This window comes from Peromyscus californicus, unplaced genomic scaffold (assembly GCF_007827085.1).
Source record: "Peromyscus californicus insignis strain IS unplaced genomic scaffold, ASM782708v3 Scaffold_14__1_contigs__length_90479793_seg_2, whole genome shotgun sequence".
In the NCBI taxonomy this organism is placed as follows: domain Eukaryota; kingdom Metazoa; phylum Chordata; class Mammalia; order Rodentia; family Cricetidae; genus Peromyscus; species Peromyscus californicus.
In genome coordinates this window covers 14,168,732-14,189,006 of record NW_026294436.1, presented here as the reverse complement: position 1 = coordinate 14,189,006, position 20,275 = coordinate 14,168,732, and the positions used below count along the sequence as shown (strand labels likewise).

The window sequence follows — 20,275 nt, the reverse complement described above, 5'->3', positions numbered from 1 at the left end:
GTTGGAAAATAAGCAATCAGCTAATTAGGGTTGTACACCCAACATGAGTGGGTTTCAGCCTAGAGAGAGCACAGAACCAGTGGCTATTGGCTACTTAGCTGAGCTCTTATTCCTTCAAAATGAGGGACTGGAAGGGGCAGTATGTGTAGAACTCTAAAGCCAGGAGACCTAACTCATGCAGTACAGCCTAACTCACTATGGCTGTTAATCTCCTTTGGCTGCGGCCAGCAGTCTAAATGTGGCTGGGTATCTACAGCATGTAGCTTAAGTGATGTTTCACTCTTCCAACTGTCCGGGAGGGGGCAGAAGATCCTGCAAAGACAAACTTCTATGTGACGCTCCACTGTCCGATACAGAGACAATGGATCCGAAGAAACTGCAATTTCCCCCAGGAGTCTCAAGCTGGAAGGAAAGGCTGATGCCTGGGGCCAGCAGTGGAGAGGGGAGGAATTTCTCTCCTGGAAAGGGACTGCACACAGTTCCGACAACTTGTAAGACCATCTTGCGGGAGAGACTGGAAAATGACGATGGGCAGGACCACCCCTTGCCCAGGACTGCTTAGCTCTGTACACGTTTTGCCATCTGTTTAAACCTAAGCCTCATGTCCTGAAGGTGGACTTAGGGTGGTATCACTGGACCTCTTCATTTCTTTCTCTAACATGGCCACTTTCCACAGTCTTCCTCTGCTTTCTCTACTGCTTGGCTCTAACTGGCATACTGGGGACAGGTGACTAAGCCTAGCTTACCAGAGCCTGGGCTTGACCCTAACAACCCCAGGAATGCTCTGGCTTCTCACAAGCCCATTCCTAAAGAAGGGAGTCCTGGATTGTTGTTGTGACATGTGACAGGGCAGTGTCAGCCAGATAACAAGCAGCGAAGAGTGGCCACAGGAGCACCTAGAGAAGGCTATACTTTGGGGGATTGATTTGAAAATGATTTGTAGATTACAAAGTGGTTAATGGCTCAGGAGGTCAGAGGTAGGGAGGAAACTACCGTTATCTTGCTGAATGGACACGTCAAACTGCCTTCTCAACAGTTGCATTTACACTGCTCTCATACTTGGTCAGAGAAGCATCTTTTGGGTGCCTAGCAATGCAGACTCTGAACTGGTCCACGTGTTGAGATAATGGAATGCTCAGCCCTAAATGGACGTCTCTAGGAAGCCCTCCCTCAGTAGGTTCAGGGAACATCGGGGAAGACCAGGAGGGACGTCAGAGCTCTCTCAGAGCCGGAGGATGGGGAGGAGGCTGTGAAACACTGTCCTCTGGATAGGACACACAGGTTGTTGTACTCTTGAACTTACTGTAGCTATGGTGACCTGGACAAGACCCGCCCAAGGTCACGCCATCCGGCATTCCAGAATGATTCACACCCAGCGGGTTACTAAGTAAAACAAAAGGAGAGGACACAAGGGTGGGAGGGTTGTTTTAGGGGGTGTGGATGGATCTGAGGTAGGAGAGTGGAGACGGGGAGATGGGTCAGTGTGTAAACACATCACATGTGTAAACACATCACATGGGTAAACACTCTAAACCATCAGGTGCTCTAAAAAAACAAGTTGGTTAGATAAAAGGTGTATTTCCCTAACTCAATTCAAATGGGTAGACTAAGACAATGGCGGCGGGAAATGAAGGAAGAGAGGTCCTTCCTGAATCTAAAGGTTCCCATCCATGCCGAGTGACATTTACTTTAGTGCTTCTCGGTATCTGTCTCTGTTCTGAGGCCAAACCCAGAAAAAAGCCCAACTCTTTCTCGATAAAGACTGGAAACGAACGCAGCAGAAGTCGCCCACATATGTGCTGATGGAGTTTACAGAGCAAGTCAAACAAAGATGGCTTTCTCATTTTGCCAACTGTAAGAGAAACCTGGTGTGTGATATGGTCTCAAGAGTTCAACAAAATAGGGAAGTTATAAGACAGCAAGAAAAAAAACCCTAGACTAACAAACAGGCCCACAGAGATGTATTATCCCCGTTATCTTTTCTTTGTGTGTGTGTGTGTGTGTGTGTGTGTGTGTGTGTGTGTGTGTGTGTGTGTGTGTGATCTCTACATTCGGTGCCCACAGAGGACAGAAGAAGGCATGGGATCCCCTGAATCTAGAGTTAAAGGCTGCTGTTAACAGCCTAATATGGTGTGCTGGCTGGGAACCAAACTCAGGTCCCCTACAAGAACAGCAAGCATTTTGGACTGCTAAGCCATCTCTCCAGACCCTTGTCCCAGATTTTAATACTACTACAAGGCTAGTAACTGCCTTTAAGAGTCAAATCTCAATTAATTTCTCATAACTGGCTCTGTGTACCAGCACGTAACACAAACGTAAACCAGCATCCTGCATGGAGACCAGCAGTCAAGAGCAAGTGTGTTTAACACACACACACACACACACACACACACAACGAAGAACATAAAGTAATGTGCATTCCTTAGCTTTCCTTAGACATTCCACAATGCACATGCTTATCTAAACACCATGTTACACACCACACATATATGCAATCCCTGTCAGTTAAAAAGGAAGACATGGGGCTAAGGAGATGGTTCAGTTGGTAATGTGTTTGCCACATAAGCATGAGTTCGAATCCACAGCACATTAATACAAAAACTGGAAGTGGTGGTACACACCTGTAACCACAGCGCTGAGGAGACAAACAGGAGGGTCCCTGGGGCTCACTGGCTAGAAAAATCTAGCCTAATTGCTGAGTTGCAGATTTAGTGACACCCTATTTAAAAAGTAAGGTAGAAAGCCACGAAGGAAGACATAAAACAAAAAAACCAACCAACCAACCAACAGGTATCAAGGGAAGAATTCAGTTTTTCTTTGACCAGAAGTCATACCAGATGCTTTATCATAATCAAATTGGACTGGTGACTTGATTCTAACTCTAAAACACAGCAGCAAGCCCATCCAGAATGTCCTCAAATAAGGCTCACATCGAAACATAAATACGTCACTTGTGTCTACTAAGGGTCTTCTGCCCGCTAGGCGAGGGAGGGCCTCTCTAAGGACATTCTGAGGTAAACCTGGGCATCCTCACACCATCCTGATGGTGGGTAGAGGTCTTTAATAACAAAGGAAAGTCCAATTGGCAGAACCCAAGGAAGCAAGTTTAGGCTGTGTCACAGAGATTAAGAAGTGGCCGAAGAGCAAGTCTGATTGACGAGCCTGGGTGGTGACCTTACAGGAGTGTCCATCACGCCTGTAGCTGTCACTAGGCATGGGGAACGATAAAACAGGCCCTTATGGAGAGAGTCATTTCTAGAGGCTGACTGTGATAAAGAGGCCCGTATTACTTACTTTGCTTACTGCTGTAATAAAAATCCTGAGAAACGCAACGTGAAGGAAGGGTTGATTCCGGCCCAGAGTTTGAGGACTCAGTCCACTGTGGTGGGGAACGCATGGTGGCAGCCAGGAAGCAGAGAGAGATGAATGATGCTGCTCCGCTCGCTTTCTTCCGTTTCCTCCCCACAGGACCACATTTAAGTTAGATCTTCCCTCCTTAGGCCATTCAACAATCCTCCTTACAGACCCGTCCAGAGGCCCCCCTCCTAGTGATCCTAGAGCCCTGCTGGGCTGACTGACCATCCGTGTTAACTACCCACTGCAAGGCTCCCGGCTGTCCCTGAAGAGGAGCTGTCTCCTGCTTTGTGGCTAATTATGCCCATCCTTTCTTCCTCTCCTGTCTGAATCTCTCTCTTTTCTTCTTTTTCCCATTCAACTGTTAAGACAAAGAAAGCCTGGCACAGTGGAAGAGAACGTCGTTGCTGACACCCCAATCCCTACAACAGAGGTCGGTAAGCTCTCAGTGAACTGAATCGGCTAGAAAGGGAGAAAGAAGCCGGGCGGTGGTGGCGCACGCCTTTAATCCCAGCACTCGGGAGGCAGAGCCAGGCGGATCTCTGTGAGTTCGAGGCCAGCCTGGTCTACAGAGCGAGATCCAGGAAAGGCGCAAAGCTACACAGAGAAACCCTGTCTCAGGAAAAACCAAAAACAAAAACAGAAAGGGAGAAAGAAACTGATCTATGCCTCAGGCTACTGAAGCCTGCATACACCTCAGGAAGAGAATAAGCACAGGCCTATGAGACCAAGGTCTCTATACAGACCAGTGTGCCGGCACATCCCTTGGAGTCTCCTCCCTAGACCGCTGCTTCCCTCTGTCTTAGGCATTTATCTTCCTCCACTGGGAGTGCCGTGAGGGTAGTAGTTCCAAAGGAAAGGAACTTGTCACAAACCATTCATTCCTGTGTTTTTAGCTCACTGCACGACGTCTCCACATCTTCCCAGCTTTGGCCCAGGAGCTGGAGAAGAGGCTGGGAAACCCAAGCAGAATCTGACACCTTTCATGTCCTCAGCCCTCCCCAGCCTGCAAACCCGAAATGAGCCTCGCTTGTCAATCACGGCCCATGGCTAGACTCTGGATTCTTCCATGCCAGGGAAGGGATTTGCAGAGGAAACTTTTTGAAATGAAACTGGACGAACAGTCTTTCCCTCGAGGCAGGAGAGGAACTTCTAATTGAGTTCTCACTAGGGTGAAGGTCACCCACAGCCTTCCTCCCCTTGCAGGAGGAAATTAGAGGGCTCTGCAAAATCAGGAATCAGGAACAGGCTCAAACAAATGCTGCAAAATCCGTAAGTCAGCAACTCGGGAGGAACATCCAGGCTAGACTGTGCTTCTAATTTCTAGAAGGCATTTTGCTGTCGTCAGTGCTGGGGTTCCCCTGATTTCTGGGGAACAACTTAGTTCTGTTGTTGAAGATGTCTGTGGCGTGCCTCAGTGGTAGGTCTACATGCCTAGCATCTCTGTGGCCTTGGGATCAAAGCCCAGTGCTGAGGGAGGGAGGGAGGGAGGGCTACGACTTGGATAGAGTGAAGGTTGAGTGTGTGAGATACCTTTCTTTGTAACAAAACAGCTTACCCAAGCAACTTATGGAAGGAAGAGTGTATTTGGGTTCTGAGTTTGAGGGGGCCCGTCCATCATGGCAGAGGCATGCGTCAAGAGGCATCAAGTCAAGACGGAGCAAGGTGAAAAGATGAAGGCTGGTACTTAGTCTGGGACCCAGCCCACGGGAGGGTACCATCCACACCTCAAGAGGGTACCATCCACACCTCAAGAGGGTACCATCCATACCTCAAGAGGGTACCACCGGCCCATCTGAATCCACCCAGCCTAGAAACTCCCTCACAGACACAGGTTCATCTCCTAAGTGACTGCAGGCTGTGTCAACTTCATAGTCGATGATAGCTGCGACAGAGAGGAAACACGGGCGTAGGAGAGGAGCCATGTGCCCTAGAATATTGGTGACTTGGGCTTGGTCGTCAAAACAAGAGATCCTAGTCACTTTACGGTCCAGGAAAGAGAGATGCACTGGCTGCACAGGGAAATCTATAGCAAGAACTTTTCATTCAGCCTCAAAAATGAAAGTGTTCTTCAGAGCATCGTTAAGGGGCTGCTACAATGGGGCAGAATCATGAAAGAACTGGAGAAGAGACCTAGCCCAAGGCTGGCCAGCACCTACCTAAGGCTGCCTGCTCCAGAGAAGGCACAGCTAACTTCTAACTCCCTCCGGGGTTCTTCCCCTGCAGCTCGCCGAGGATAATCTTAATCGTTCTTTTTTTCTTCTGAGGCAGGTCTCACAGCCCAACCTTTCCTCCAACTCACCATGTCGCTGAGGATAACCTTGAACATCTGACATTCCTCCCTCCACCTTCCCAGGTGTTAGTATTCTAGGTGTGGGGGCCACTATGCTCAGTTGAAGGATGAAACTCTAGACAATCACGCTTCCCAAAGGAGAACCAGAAGTCACCTGAGCCAGTGACCCACGGGGTCTGCTAACTGCGACGCAACCTTTAAAAGACTTGCATTGTAAATGTATGTGTGTAAATGAAAATGACAATCAGACAGAAAAGGGAAAAGATGATAAAAGGAGGTAACTTCCCCGGTAGAACATAGTAGCCCACAGCCAAGGGGCAGCAGCCTAGTTCTGCTCATTATTAAAGAAATGCAAAGGAAAACAAGGCGTCCTGACTTCAGGCCCATTAAGATGGCTACTATCCCCAAACCGGATGGTAGCACATCTTAGTGAGGACTTGGGAAAGCTGGTGCTGTGTGCACGGGTGGTTAGAAAGGAAACTGGTACAGCCATTATTTAAAACTGCGGGGCTGTTCCTCAGAGACAATAAGAAGAGGATTACCATAGGAGCAACTTTGTACAACACTTTCCTCTGAACTGAAACATTCCATCCCGGAAGGGACTCCCTAGGACTCAGGAAGGAAAGAGCTCAGACATCCCAGGAAATCCCTGAAACGTGGAAGACACACGAGGCCCCTCCTTGCCAACGCTAGACAAGCAGTAAGAATAGCACTATTATTCACAATGGCCAAAAGGCAGAAGGAACCCAAGACCTCACTGATAGATGCACAGCTAAGCAAAACATGGAATACTAGCCAGTTTCTAAAAAGGAAAGAAATTTGAACATGTTCCAAAAATAAGGAGCCTGAAAGAAACGTCCTAAGCGAAATAAGCCAGACACAAAAGGACACGCTGCACAACTCTACTTTCCTGAAGTGCCTAGAACACTCAAATTCAGAGAGACAAAGAGTGAGTGGGATGGTGGCGGCTAGCTCCCAAGGCAGGAGGATGGGGAGTCAGTGCAGTAGGTACAGAGCTCTAGCGGTGCAGAACTGAAAGACTTCTGTAGACGAGGAAGAACAAGGGCTAGCTACACGGTAACGCAGCCGCACTCCCAGTACTTGACAGCGCATCAAACACGGTGAAGAGAGCTGAGGGTTTCACTCAGTAGCGTGCTAACCTAGCACGCACAAGGCCCTGGGTTCGACCCCCAGCACCGCATAAACAGGGTGTGCTGGCATAAATGTGCGTACTGAGAAGGTAAAGGGAGGGGATCAGAAGTTCAGGGTGACAGCCTGGGCCATAGGAGATACTGCTTCAAAATACCAAAACAAACAAACAAAAGAAAAGCAAGAAGAGGAGGAGGATAGTTTCGACTCTTAAAGACTTAGGAACGAGTCTCGTGATGTGCCTTCAGCCTCGTGCACCTAGAGTCTTCCTCCCAAAGCGGAGTGCTCTGTGGCCACGCACCCAGCCGGTGGGTCTGCTTTCTCAGTCAGGGCCCACTGTCTGATGGGTCTGAAGATATCGAATGATTTGTGCTCAAAGGCCAGGCTGGCAAGATAGCGTGGGGTAAAGGTGTCTGCCACCAAGCCTGACGACCTGAGTCCCCATCCTTGGGACCCAAATGGGGAAGGAGAGAACCCTATAAGCTGTCCTTTGTCCTCTACCTGTGTGCCATGGCACACATGTGTGAGTGCAGACAAACTAAACAAATGTTTTTTTTTAAAAAAAAGGACAAAGGAGAACAAAATAAACAAAGAAGTGATGAAGATTGATATTCTTACATTCTGTGCATTTTACTGAAATAGGAAAGTTGAAGCAAACACAACCACCAGCTAATCCAGGCTGTTCTTCCTTTAAGGGAAAAAAGAGGTTCAAGAGGGTGTGGGCAGGATGATGAAGGCAATCACTGGGCCTTCTTGTCTTTTCCAGCTCTCCCACCTCCAGGCTCAGGTCCAAAGGAGCCTCGGGACAGATGTGCGTGTCCTCGGAAAGACTCACCTCACTGAGGTAAATAAAAAAGGAGCAGGGGGTCCCGTCCACTCCATAGTCTGCGTAGCAGGGATCCGAGCGCCACATGTCTTTCATCCACTGAAAGGAGAGGAGAGGACATGGCTGAGGAGGCTGTGGAGGAGGGGGTGAGGGGGCAGTGGGGGCAGAGGGGAGAGCAGCTGTGTGGCTGGAGTGGCGGCCCACGGGTAGAGCAAAGCCAAAAGTCCCTAAGCTGAGGACCTGGTGACCAGATGCTTGCCCAAGTGGAGGAGCTCTGTGTGAACAGGGAGCAGTGGAGGCGAAGGGCAGGAGGGTGTGAGCAAGACCACAGGGGCCTTCCATGACACCCTCGGGAGGTGCCACGGCCACGGCAAAGGGCCTGCAGTGCAGAACACAGGCCAAGTACCACAGAAGTGTCTGTGAGCTCTCACAGCTGTCCCCAGAGGACACCGGGGAATGTTCCTAGAATGTTCTCACCATCCTTCATGAGTACTCGAAATGACAACCTTTATCTGAGCACCACTGGCCGGGAGTGGTTTCCTGGAGCAGGCCAAACAAATATGATTTTCTTTTTCCAAAATAATGTAAGACAAAACAACAACAAAAAGGTCAGGAGTCCAGGTGTGCACTGGTAACAGTAACTCTGGGAATAGCCAGGCCAGCCTAGTGTGTGAGTGAGCTCTCAGCCAGTAAGAGACCCTGTCTCAAGGGAAAGGTGACCAAGAAATGACACAAAGTTGTCCTCTGGCCTCCATACATACATGTACATACATGTTCACCTGTACAGATCACAGGCCAGGCTGCTGCTCCCTATGGAGCACTTCCTCGCATTCTGGCATCCTGGAGATCTTGGGTTTAATCTCAGAATGGCCAGGGCTGTCAGGGCACTCATTTGCATATGCAAGTATCACATTTACACCACAATGTGGACATGGAACAGGACTCTGGGGAGCAGGGAGAGGGAAGGAGTCTAAGGATCTAAGGGCTAGGAAAGACAGAGTGGAAGCCAGAAGTGGCCCAGGTTCTCAGTCTGATGAGGGAGAGCCTCTGCTCACCCAGCAGAGAAGGAGCCATCCACTAGCAGTATGGAAACACCCGGAACGGATTTGCTTCAAGGCTCACTGGTCCACTTGTAGCTTTGGAAAGGGGAAAAGATGGAGGGCGACGGCATGAACAGGCATAGCGGCTGCCTTACCTTGATTTTCCCCTCGCAGTGGGGGTAGCCATCCATAGGAGGCAATACACATTTCTCTTGAACTCCATTAATGATATCTGTAAAGAACCAGAAACAAAGGAAACCATGAGATCCATAACACAGATGCCCAACATCACAATCTGCATAGGCTGGAAGAGAAACTGAAATAGAGAGGTCCGGTTCATGGAGGCGAGGCTCTGATCCACGGATCAGCCCCTCCAGCTCCAGACAGGACTGCGCTGCCACAGCAGGATGCTGTTGCTGGGAGACAGGGGCATGCCATCAACAAGGAGGTTCCCTGGGATCTTAAGTCTTAAAAAAGAAAGGTATGTCAGCATCCATGAGATTCATTCTCTTCCTCTCGCCTCAGCCCCCGTGTCTGCCTGTGGTCATGTGTATGGGGGCACACATGTGCATGCTGGCGAGGCCAGCAGACAATCTCAGGTGGCATCCCTCAGGAACATGCTGCAGTTTTTGTTTTATTGTTTTGAGATATGGTCTCTTACTGATCTGGAACTCACCACATAGGCTAGGCTAGCTGGCCAGCCAGTAAGTCCCAGGGTTCTTCCTGCCTCTATCTCCCTTGTGCTGGGATTATAAGCACGTGCCATCGTATGTGGCTTCCTAACATAGTGGGAATTAAACACATCATTCTAAGTACTTTGTGACTCTCTCTCCAGACTCTGCAAAGGTTCCTTGTAAGAATCCAATGACCTTGACTTTTTATTTAGTACTGAACGGCATCCTATAGGTTAAAGGTACCTGGTTACCTTCCCATCACTGTTTTAAAAGGGTGGTGGGAAGAACAGACAAAAATGGGTTTATAAAACTCTCCCAAACTTAGGCGCTATGGCCATCTGTCCTCCCACTGGCAACAAAGCCAAATCTCCCCATCTAGTTTTGTTGCCAAGAGCAAGGATAAGCATCTTCAGGAGGGAAGGCGATACCCTACCCCTGGCACCTCACACATACCTCCTCTCAAAAGATAAAGGGTCTCCAACAACTGTTTTGTGTGTACAACAAGGTAGTGTTTCTCCTTGTAGACCTGATAGAAACACACCAGCCACCTTATCAGATGGCCCCTATAGAGTGCGCCCACATGAGCTCCATCACTATCCCAGTGCTTGGCATCAGTCAGAAGCCAGGAATCTCTACAATCGGCCTGGAGAGGCAGCTCTTACCAACACCTTCATCACAGCTTGGCTCTAAGAACAGAACCAATAGTAATGAATCAGGGGGAATCAGCCACAGGGAAAAACCATCTCCCCTTAGCAATGACGTCATGCAGCTCATTCTCAGTCTGGCAAGTCTTTGTCTGGGCCTTCTTCACACCATAAGAAAAGTGACTTTCTACAGCTAGGTCCTGGAGAGATGTTTCAGTTACTTTTCCACTGCTGTGATAAAACACCATGCTCAAAGGCAGCTTGGAGACAAAGGGGTTTATTTGGCTCACAGCCCATCGACTGAGGGAAGCCAAGGCAGGAACTCAAGCAGGGCAGGAATCTGGAGGAAGAAGCTGGAACAGAACCACGAGCCAGCACCACTTACTGGCTTGCCCCTCATGATTTGCTCCGCCTTCCTTCTTATACAACCCAGGACCACCTTCCCAGGGGTGGCACTGCCCACATCTATTACCGGTTAAGACAATACCCCATAGGCTTTCCAACAAGCCAGTCTTACGGAGGCTTTTCTCAATTCTCTCTTCTCAGATGCACTGAGGTTTGTGTGACGTCGAAAAGCGCCAATCAGTACACCGCATATTCCAGGCAGAAGACCTTAAGGTCACAGGGAGCTCCCAACTCCCCAGTGGACTGGAGAAGCGAAGGCCCCACAGGATCGACTTGCAGGCTCACAGAGGACACACGGGTTGAGTGTCCCCCTGTCTGAAATGCTCGGGACCCTCTGCTTCAGACTTCACATGTGCACAGACTTGGCGTTAGGCTGACCATTCCTGACAGAATATCCGAAATACCAAATGCCCCAAAATTAGAGATTTTATTTAGAAATAATTTTATTTTTATAGTTTATTTAAGCTCTTGTTCATGCATACACTCCCCATGCTACATCACGCCCCCCCCCCCATTTTTCCTGCCTACTCCTCCTGTTTCCCCCTTTGTCATGGAGAGTTCTATCTCTTTCATATCTCGTATGTCTACACATACATGTACGAGCTTCTGTATCTGTACGAGATATAGAACCACAAACAGAGAAAGCATGGTATATTTGTGAGACCAGCTCAATTCTCCTAACATGATTCTCTCCAGTTGCATTCTTTTTTGGGGGGTTGTGTGGCAAATAACATGCCATCAACCTTTATGGCACTTTGAAAAGCATGTTTTGTATTTCATTTTTTTTTTTTATAGATTTTAGCTTAAAGAGCTAGAAACATCGTCAGCATTGCATTTTTTTTTTTTTTTTTAGGAGACTTCTCAAAAACGTATTTGCTGACCCTCTACTTTTCCCGATCCATAAAACTGGAGGCTGGAGAGATAAAAAAGATGATGCCCAGTTCCGTGAGGACACAAAACCCACATCCATTAAGCCACTTCTCTGTGCCAGGTGCCACGAATCTCCACTCTACGGCTTTTCTCTTTCGGGTGTGTGCATGTTTTTGAGTGTGACTCTGTGTGTCGGTGTGAACGTGTACATGCTAAGCATGGTGTGTGGAGGTCAGATGGCAACCTCAGGTGTCAGTATTCACCTTTCATCTTGTCTGAGACAGAATCTCTTATTTGCGGCGGCGGCGGCGTATTGCCAGACTAGCTGGTCCCCGAGCTCCAGGGGGTTCTTCTGTCTCCACCCCAAATCTTGCTGTAGGAATGCAGCAGCCATTACAGACGTGCATTACCGTGCCCAGCTTAACATGGGCTTTGGGGAGTGAACTCAGGTCCTCGTGATTGTGTGGTAAGTGTTTTGCTTACTGAGCCATCTCTCCAGCCCAGATTTTCCTTTTAGGTCAAGATTATTTCCACTCAGCTGTGTCTAGGTATTCACAGGCACACCACTGTAATCACTTCATTCCTGTTCTGTATGGGAATGTGAGCAGTGAGTGTGGAGGAATAAATTGACAAAGTATTATTCTGCTTGGAAAGGCACCTTCACCACTCTCCTGGACTTGTTAAGTAAGAGCCTGATGCTGCAGCATTGCCTGTGTGGAAATACCACAGAAACAAACAGAAAATTACATGAAAACACATTGCCAAACAGGGGGCTGGAGAGACGGCTAGCATGGAAAGCAATTGCTACGCGAGAGTGAGGACCGGAGTTCAAATCCCCAGCACCATGTAAATGCCAGGCAGGTGTGATGGTCTGTCTCAAATGCCAGTGTTGTGAAGGCCGAGACGGGGGATCCCCAGAGCATGCTGGCCAGCCAGAGTAGCCAAACTGGTGTGTTCAACAAGTGAGAGACTCTGCCTCAAACGGCAAGATGGAGAGCAAGCAACAGAGACATGCGGCACCAACCTCTTGCTTCCGCAAGCACGCACACATGTGCATCCACACACACGTGTAGGCTGACCTACATGTGAACACACATACACATGGCACACACCAGGGCACATACTTACATAAACAAACCAAATTTCCAGAAATGATTTAGCTAAACCACCACACGCTATTTATACTTCCTTTCGTGACACACTCTGTTCTTAGTTACTTGCAGGATTATCGGCCTAATTATGCTTCTAAGTATTAGTAAGCAGTGAAATCAGGTAAGGGACGCTGCAGAAGAGGGACAGGCCAGGGACATGGAAGACAGCCTGATGTGTGTTCCAAAATCAGAGTGCTTTACTAGAATAAGGCCAGCCCTAACGAGTGAAGGCAGTCAGCCATCCCTCTAGGTCTAAGAAGGTGGAGAGGGAAGCTAATTAAAGAAATCCTAGGACTCCAGGGAAGAACTATGCTTGGGCAGCTGGGCTGGCACAGCTAGCCAAAGGGTCATGAACTCCAGGCTCAGAACCCAAGGTATCAACCACCACTGCAGGCAACGGGAAAGTTGCATATACTTGTGCAGGTTGGAGAAGCATCCACCGTTCACTGAGTAGTAAACAAAATCCGATCATTTCACTTGGGATGTTAAAGATAAAAACACACGTTAAGGATAAGAACACGCTGTGCTCTAAAAGAGAACTGCCACCTAAGATCTTTGCACTTGAACAGCACTTTATATCTAACGTAAACTGTCCAGGAGTCGAAATTCATCTCATCCTGGTAGCTCAGCTGGCAGAGTGATTGCCTGGCATGCCCAAAGCCCTGGGCCCCATCCCTGGCACCACATAAAGCAGGCGTGATTACACATGGGTAGGCCCAGTGCGAGGGAGAGGAAGGCAAAAGGATCAGAAATTCAGAGTTATCCTTGGCTACACAGTGAGTTCATTCCAGCTTAACAGTTACAAGCCATGGGGCCCAGCCTGGTGAGGAAGGAATGATGGCAGGAGTGAGGCTGGCTGGTCACACTGTGTCCAGAAAACAGGAAGTGGCACCAGTGGGGGTCAACCCTCAAGGCCCCTCCCCTAACAACCCTAAAGACATACTTCTGCCAGCAAGTCTCTACACTTCTAAAGGTATGGCAACCTTCCCAAACAGCGCCACCAGCTGGTGAACCACATGATTAACTACTGAAAAGAATGAGAGACAATTCCCATTCAAACCACAGCAGTGGCCTATGCACCAAACCCTTGGGAGGGAGCCGCTTTCCTCACTCAAGAATTGTTGCAAACCTTCCTAAGGACTTAGTCACCCTTCCTGGGCCAGGTGCTGAGACCTGCCAATCACACAGGACCTCATTCAACCTCAGCGCGACCATGGCGGTCGCCCCTGGGATGCTCAACGTGAAACACAGCACACAAGTCTCACCCCGTCATTTACTCTCTTGCTGCATTATTTCCACCCTACCGAATGCATCTTCTCTGCACCCATCTTGCTACCCCTGGTTAGTTTCATGTCCCAGTGCCTGTGGGTGGAAGGTAAGGGACACTGAGATTATAGTACTTTAGAATTGTGCAACCAGAGAAGCTTGGGTATTTGTAAATGAATCTAATAGGGTCACAGCACAAAGTTGTGTGTATAAATTCTCACAGCTCTGGGGCTAGGAGAGAAAACGGAATCTGTAATATGATGTGGATAATCAGGGTCCTTCCGCATAAATCTGCATCGCTCATCTCTATATAGATGGCACTTTCTGTAAGCATATACCTAGCTCCTTATACCATTTTTTTTCCTGCAACAAAATGTTCTACAGTATTTTAAGCAACAACGGAAAGAACATGAAATATCCCACATGGGTATCCAGTTACAATAAATGGGCGAGGCCGTCACTATTATAAATTGGGAGAACGCTAGCTTTATACTTCAAAAACATTTTTTAAAAAAAGTTACACTATATATTCCCAGAAAAAAAAAGCTTCTCTACATAATATCTAAAAACTAAGACATAAACTGACATATTTTGAGACATTCTCAGCTGTCAATTCCGATGAGAATATGAAACTGCGAAGTAGGTAGAAAATATTAAGAATCCAAAGTGATACTGGCAAACACTGGATGGCATTCTCAGGTTGCACCGCAGGTGATTTTTCAGACTATATTCCTTTTGCAATAAACAAGAGAGGACAAGAGCCTTTCAGAAGCCCGTTTTCTCACAGGCAGTTTCCTGGAGGAAGTGAAGTCCTTGTGGAACTGTGACAGTCCCTGAAATGTGCACTCGTACATTTTTTTTTTCAACCCCACAAATAACATTTGTTCAGTTTTTTTTTTTCTAGAGCAGGCCTGAATTAAGACAGTTCATACACTTCTGACTCTTCTTATCAAACTGTCAAAGATGTCCAGGGCTTGACTTGTGCTAGGTAAAAAGGTAGGAAGATTTACTCTATGCATGTGTGTATTTGTATTTCTTATAATTGAGGAAGAAAAGAAAATAATATAGAATTAGCAACCATGGGAAAAGGTTGGCAATGTCCTTAAGCTATATTAAGTATAAATTTGCTCATCACAAGCCTTCATTGAAAAATGTGAATCAACTAAGAAAAGCAGTCAAGGCTGGGTCCACCTTTAATCTCATTTAGTATTCAGAAGGCAGAGGCAGAGGCTAGTGGATCTCTGTGAATTCTAAGTCAGCCTGGTCTACTTAGGCGAGTTCCAGGGCAGCCGGGGCTACATAATGAGAAAAAAAAGAGATAAGAACAGCAAAGGCCAGCAACATGGCTCAGCAGGTAAAGGCGCTTAATGCCAGCCCTAATGACCTAAGTAGGACCCACGAGGAGGAAGGAGAAAACTGACCCAAGCAAAATGTCCTCTGACTTCCACATTTGTGCCATGGCACATGAACTTTTCTCCACAAAATAATTACATGTTAAAAAAAAAAAACCCAACATAATCAATCAGCTTAAAAATGCCAGAGAACTGACAAGAAATTTAAAGCAGCTACAATAAAACTAAAGACAAAAGAAAAAATCAACGACTAAAAGAATTCTTAGCAGAGAAATGAATATTTGCAAGAAACACACACACAAGAATTTAAGAGATGTAATAGACTGTTTGAAAAGGGAAATTCACAGACTAAAAGTAATAGCAAACTAGAGATAGCTGAAGAAAAGATCAGTGGATTAGAAACCAGTGGAAATGGACAATAAAGGTTGAAGGAAATAATATAAGTAGAGTCTCAATGATGTGTAGAAGACAGATAAATGGATGCCAAGAGAGACAATGGGCTGATGGTTAGCTTTAATTGTCAACCTGATACAAGAAAGAAGCACATGGAAAGGGAGTCTCAATGACCCATTGTCTATCAGGTTGGAGTCTCAATGACCCATTGTCTATCAGGTTGGAGTCTCAATGACCCATTGTCTATCAGGTTGGTCTGTGGGCATTTTGGTGAGGAATTTTTTCTTGTTTGGGTTAATTGTGGTTGGAAGACCTGGCCAGCCTGAATGTAAGCCGCAGTTTCAAGGGATGGACCCTGGACTGTATAGAGAAAGTGAACTGAACAGTAAGCAAGCATGCTACAATCCTCTCTGCTCTTGGCTGAGGGGAAAATTGCTGCTCCAAGTTCCTGCCACCTACAAGTCCTTGCAATGATGGACCAGACCTAGAACTGTAAGCCAAATAAACCCTTTCTCCACTAGGCTGCATTTTGTCAGAGTATTTTTACCATAGCATAAAAAGGAAACTAGAACAAACGGAAAAGAAAAGTGTTTGAAGAAAAAATAGTCAACAACTTTGCAAATTTATTTTTCTTAAAAAATCGTTAACTTCAGGTCTAATAATTCAGTGACTCACACAGAAGGCAGAGACAATTATGTCTATTATAACCAAACCGCTAAAGGCCAGAGACAAAGAAAAAAACATTAAAAGCAACCAAAGAAAAACAAGAGGAGTTACATAAAAGTCAATAAAGACAGCAACAGCCACTGACTTCTCATCAGAAAAGCAGGAACCAAACAAAACAAAGCAGATTTGTTGTGCCAGTATTGAGAGGAAACTTACTGTTAGCTCTGAATGCTCTACCTACGACCTTGAAAAATGCCAGCCAAAGATAAATAAATAAACAATGGCATTCTCAGAAAAATAAATGAGAAATTGCACCACTTGCAGGCCTGTACAGCAAGAAATAAAAAGAAATCCTTGGGGCTGAAGAGGAAATGCAATTAGACGATATCACGCGCATCTACAAGGAAATGGAAAAAAAGGCAGAAATGTTAGCATAGGGCTGGAGGAATGCATAGGGCATACTGCTGTCGGTCAAGGGCAAGGACCTGTGGGGTTTTTGTTGTTGTTGTTTTGTTTTCCTTGTACACACAAAAAGCTGAGTGTAGCATTATATGCTTATGACCCCAGCATGGGCAAGGCAGAGACAGGGGGATCCCTGGGTTTGCTAGTCTGTCAGTCTAGTCAAAGAGGAGAGATTCAGGCCAAGGAGAGAGCCTGCCACTAAATAAATAAATAAATAAATAAATAATGAAAGAAAGAAAGAAACAAACAAAGAAACAAACAAACAAACAAACAAATAAGCCCAGAAATGGTAGAGGAAGACACCTGACATTGACTTCTGCCTTCCACAGACACACACATGCATGTGTGCCCACTGACATACAGGAGAAAATGTTAATATATGTGCAAGTGGAAAATTAAGATTTTTTTGTTTGTTTGGTTTTCTTGTGTGTGTGTATGTATGTGTGTGTGTTTTGCTTTTTTTTTTTTTTTTTTCTATTTGAGACAATGTCTCTCTTGTAACTCTGGCTGTCCTGGGTCTCACTATATAGACCAGGCTGGTTTTGAACTCACAAACACCTACCTACCTGTCTCTGCCTCTCAAATGCTAGGCTTAAAGGCAAGTCCCACCCACTACCATGCACAGTTTCTTCTTCACTTCTTTTATCAGGGTCCTACTTAATACAAAAATCATATTAGGGTACAGTGAGGTTTAAGAGATTTCTAGATATATGTAAGAACAATACTACAAAGTATGGTTGATCAACATGAATTACACATGACCTTGTGATAGCTTTTATCTTCATGGGATACCTCCCAAGGACCCCAGTGCTTTCATGAAGCCAATGTCTACATATTCTGTGCCTTCTCCACATGCATATAATAATGTGTCATTTATAAATTAGGTACAGCAAGATTAGCAATAACGAACGATAAAGTTCAATTATGACAATATACTCTAGCCAAATTTATTAGCATATATAGAAGACATTATAGAGGATTTATTCTTTTTAAAAAAGATTTAGCCAGGTGTGGTGATGCATGCCTTTAATCCCAGCACAGGGGAGGCCGAGCAAAGAGGATCTCTCTACGTTTGAGGCCAGTCAGGCTTACAGAGCAAGCTCCAGGCCAGCCAAGGCTACATAGTGAGACCCTGTCTCAAAAAACACCACGAAAAAGATGATATTTTTGTTTTGAATTATGTGTGTATCTGTGTGGGTGTCTGAGCCTGTGAGTGCAGTGCCCATGGAGGCCAGAACAGCTACCAGGTCCTTCTGACTGGAGTCACAGGTGTCTGTGAGCAGCCTGACAGAAGTACTGGGAGCAAACTGGGTCCTCTGGAAAAGTCTGAAGGGCTCTTCAGCCCCGAGTCATCTCTCCAGCCCTCTGAGGATCTGTTCTTAATGTGGGTCTTAAAAACCGTAGCACACATGTTCTTTCTTTGTTTAAGTCAAGAGCTTACAGCTTTTTTACTAAAGGAAGTCCTTCACAGCATCTCTTAGCCATACCGGAATTGCAGAGTTTTACCTCTCAAGCGTTGGGCATTATTAAGTAGAATAAAGGCTACTTGAACACAACGTTGAGCTGAGATGATTGCTAACTGACTAGCTGCCAGGTAGCATACATGGCCATGAAACACGGTGGCTCCCTTCTAGAAAGAATAGCATCAGAGCTCATCACACCACGTGGAACTCAAAAATCACTCACTATTTCTGCAATTTTTCCATTTACTCACACAACTTAAAAGGTGCCGATTATTTCTGGAATTTCCCATTAACATTTCTAGATCACAGCTAACCCAGGTAACTGAACCCAATCCAAAGCAAAACCATGGATCGGGGCAGGTACTATCTGTATTAATTCCAGTTTCATTTCTGTCACTGGGATAACATGCCCTGACCAACAGCAACACCACAGGGGCCTTATCTGGCTTCCCATTCCAGGTTGCACACAGTTCATCATTCCAGGGAAGCCGAGGCAAGAGCTCAAGCATCTGCTGACGTCACATGCTCGGTCAAGAACAGAGAGAAATCAATACCAGCCCCGCTCCCCACAGCCTGCTCACTGCTTCCTTAGCCCCTGTCTTACATAGTGCAGGACACACCCCACATACACTTAGGAAGGGTGCCACCTATTAACAATCAAGATAGAACACCCTGCCCCCAGACATGCCCATGGGCTAACCTGATCTAGATTCACCCATCTTTGAGAGTCTCTTCTCAGGTGCTTCTGGGTTATGTCAAGTTGACAACGCAAACAATCACCCAAGGATGAAGAAAGCATACTGTGATAACCATGACAGGCGGCTGGTAAACAACCCTCACTGCAGTCTAAATCTGCAAACCGCCTACTTTGATACCGAAAGCTCTGTTTCTAGCTGGACCGACCATTCAGCCTTATTTCTACAGCTGATTTGCCCTACAACGGCAGAGTTGAACAGCTACAAGAAGGTCAGTCCTTTGGAGGCCATGGGTCCGGCTACTGATTTTTTTTTTCTTAGTGTCTGAGTGACAGAGCTAGTAATGACTCAAGTTGAGACACAGCCTCCTGCCAAGCTCCTGCACTTCTGCAGACCATTCACACCTCAAAACCAACAAAAAACCAAATCCAAACCCCAAACAGTGTGTGCCTGTGTGAGGAGGCCAGAGGTGACACCAGGTGTCTTCACCAACTGCCCTCCACTAACTTTTTCCTTTATTTTTGACAGTTCCATAGACATGCATCGTGATCACATTCGACTCCTCTTACTCTCTTTGCGCCTCCTTCCTTTCCCCCTGAACTCCTTTCCCCAACTAGTCCCCAGTGGCTACACCAATAAAGAAATGGTATAACCTTTGGAACCATCACCATTTCCACAGGAAGGGCGGTTTCATGGGCACCTCCTCTACCCACGACGGAGAGTTGGAGGGCCCGGGCTAGTGCAGTGTCCACAGCCGCCATGTGTTCGTGATTTCCACTGCCACGCCATATCTGGGTGGCCACATTTCATGTGTTCGTGGTTTCCAGTGCCACGTCATATCTGGGTGGCCACATTTCATGTGTTCGTGGTTTCCACTGCCACGCCATATCTGGGTGGCCACATTTGATGTGTTCGTGGTTTCCACTGCCACGCCATATCTGGGTGGCCACATTTCATGTGTTCGTGGTTTCTACTGCCACGCCATATCTGGGTGGCCACATTTCATGTGTTCGTGGTTTCCAGTGCCACGCCATATCTGGGTGGCCACATTTCATGTGTTCGTGGTTTCCACTGCCACGCCATATCTGGGTGGCCACATTTCATGTGTTCGTGGTTTCCACTGCCACGCCATATCTGGGTGGCCACATTTGATGTGTTTGTGGTTTCCAGTGCCACGTCATATCTGGGTGGCCACATTTCATGTGTTCGTGGTTTCTACTGCCACGCCATATCTGGGTGGCCACATTTGATGTGTTCGTGGTTTCCACTGCCACGCCATATCTGGGTGGCCACATTTCATGTGTTCGTGGTTTCCAGTGCCACGCCATATCTGGGTGGCCACATTTCATGTGTTCGTGGTTTCCAGTGCCACGCCATATCTGGGTGGCCACATTTGATGTGTTCGTGGTTTCCAGTGCCACGCCATATCTGGGTGGCCACATTTCATGGCACCCCTCTCCCTCATCCTCCAGCTCTTACATCTTTTGTCTTCTTCTACAATGTTCCCTAGGCTTTGGGGGTGGGGGGAGGGGGTGTGTGCATTTTATCTTTTGAGAAAGGATCCCTCACTGA

The 20,275-nt window shown here is 46.9% G+C and overlaps 1 protein-coding gene across 5 annotated transcripts in view; it reads right to left on the bottom strand.

Annotated features, from left to right (window-relative positions):
- Mgat5 (alpha-1,6-mannosylglycoprotein 6-beta-N-acetylglucosaminyltransferase) overlaps window positions 1–20,275 on the bottom strand; it is a 291,422-nt gene that overhangs the window by 129,001 nt on the left and 142,146 nt on the right. For all 5 annotated transcript variants that reach the window (XM_052736793.1, XM_052736794.1, XM_052736795.1 and 2 more), the window contains 2 exons: window positions 8,818–8,894; window positions 7,632–7,721 (listed from right to left, as the gene is read on the bottom strand). In XM_052736793.1, the coding sequence (XP_052592753.1) occupies window positions 7,632–7,721; window positions 8,818–8,894 (167 nt within the window). The remainder of the gene's footprint in view (window positions 1–7,631; window positions 7,722–8,817; window positions 8,895–20,275) is intronic.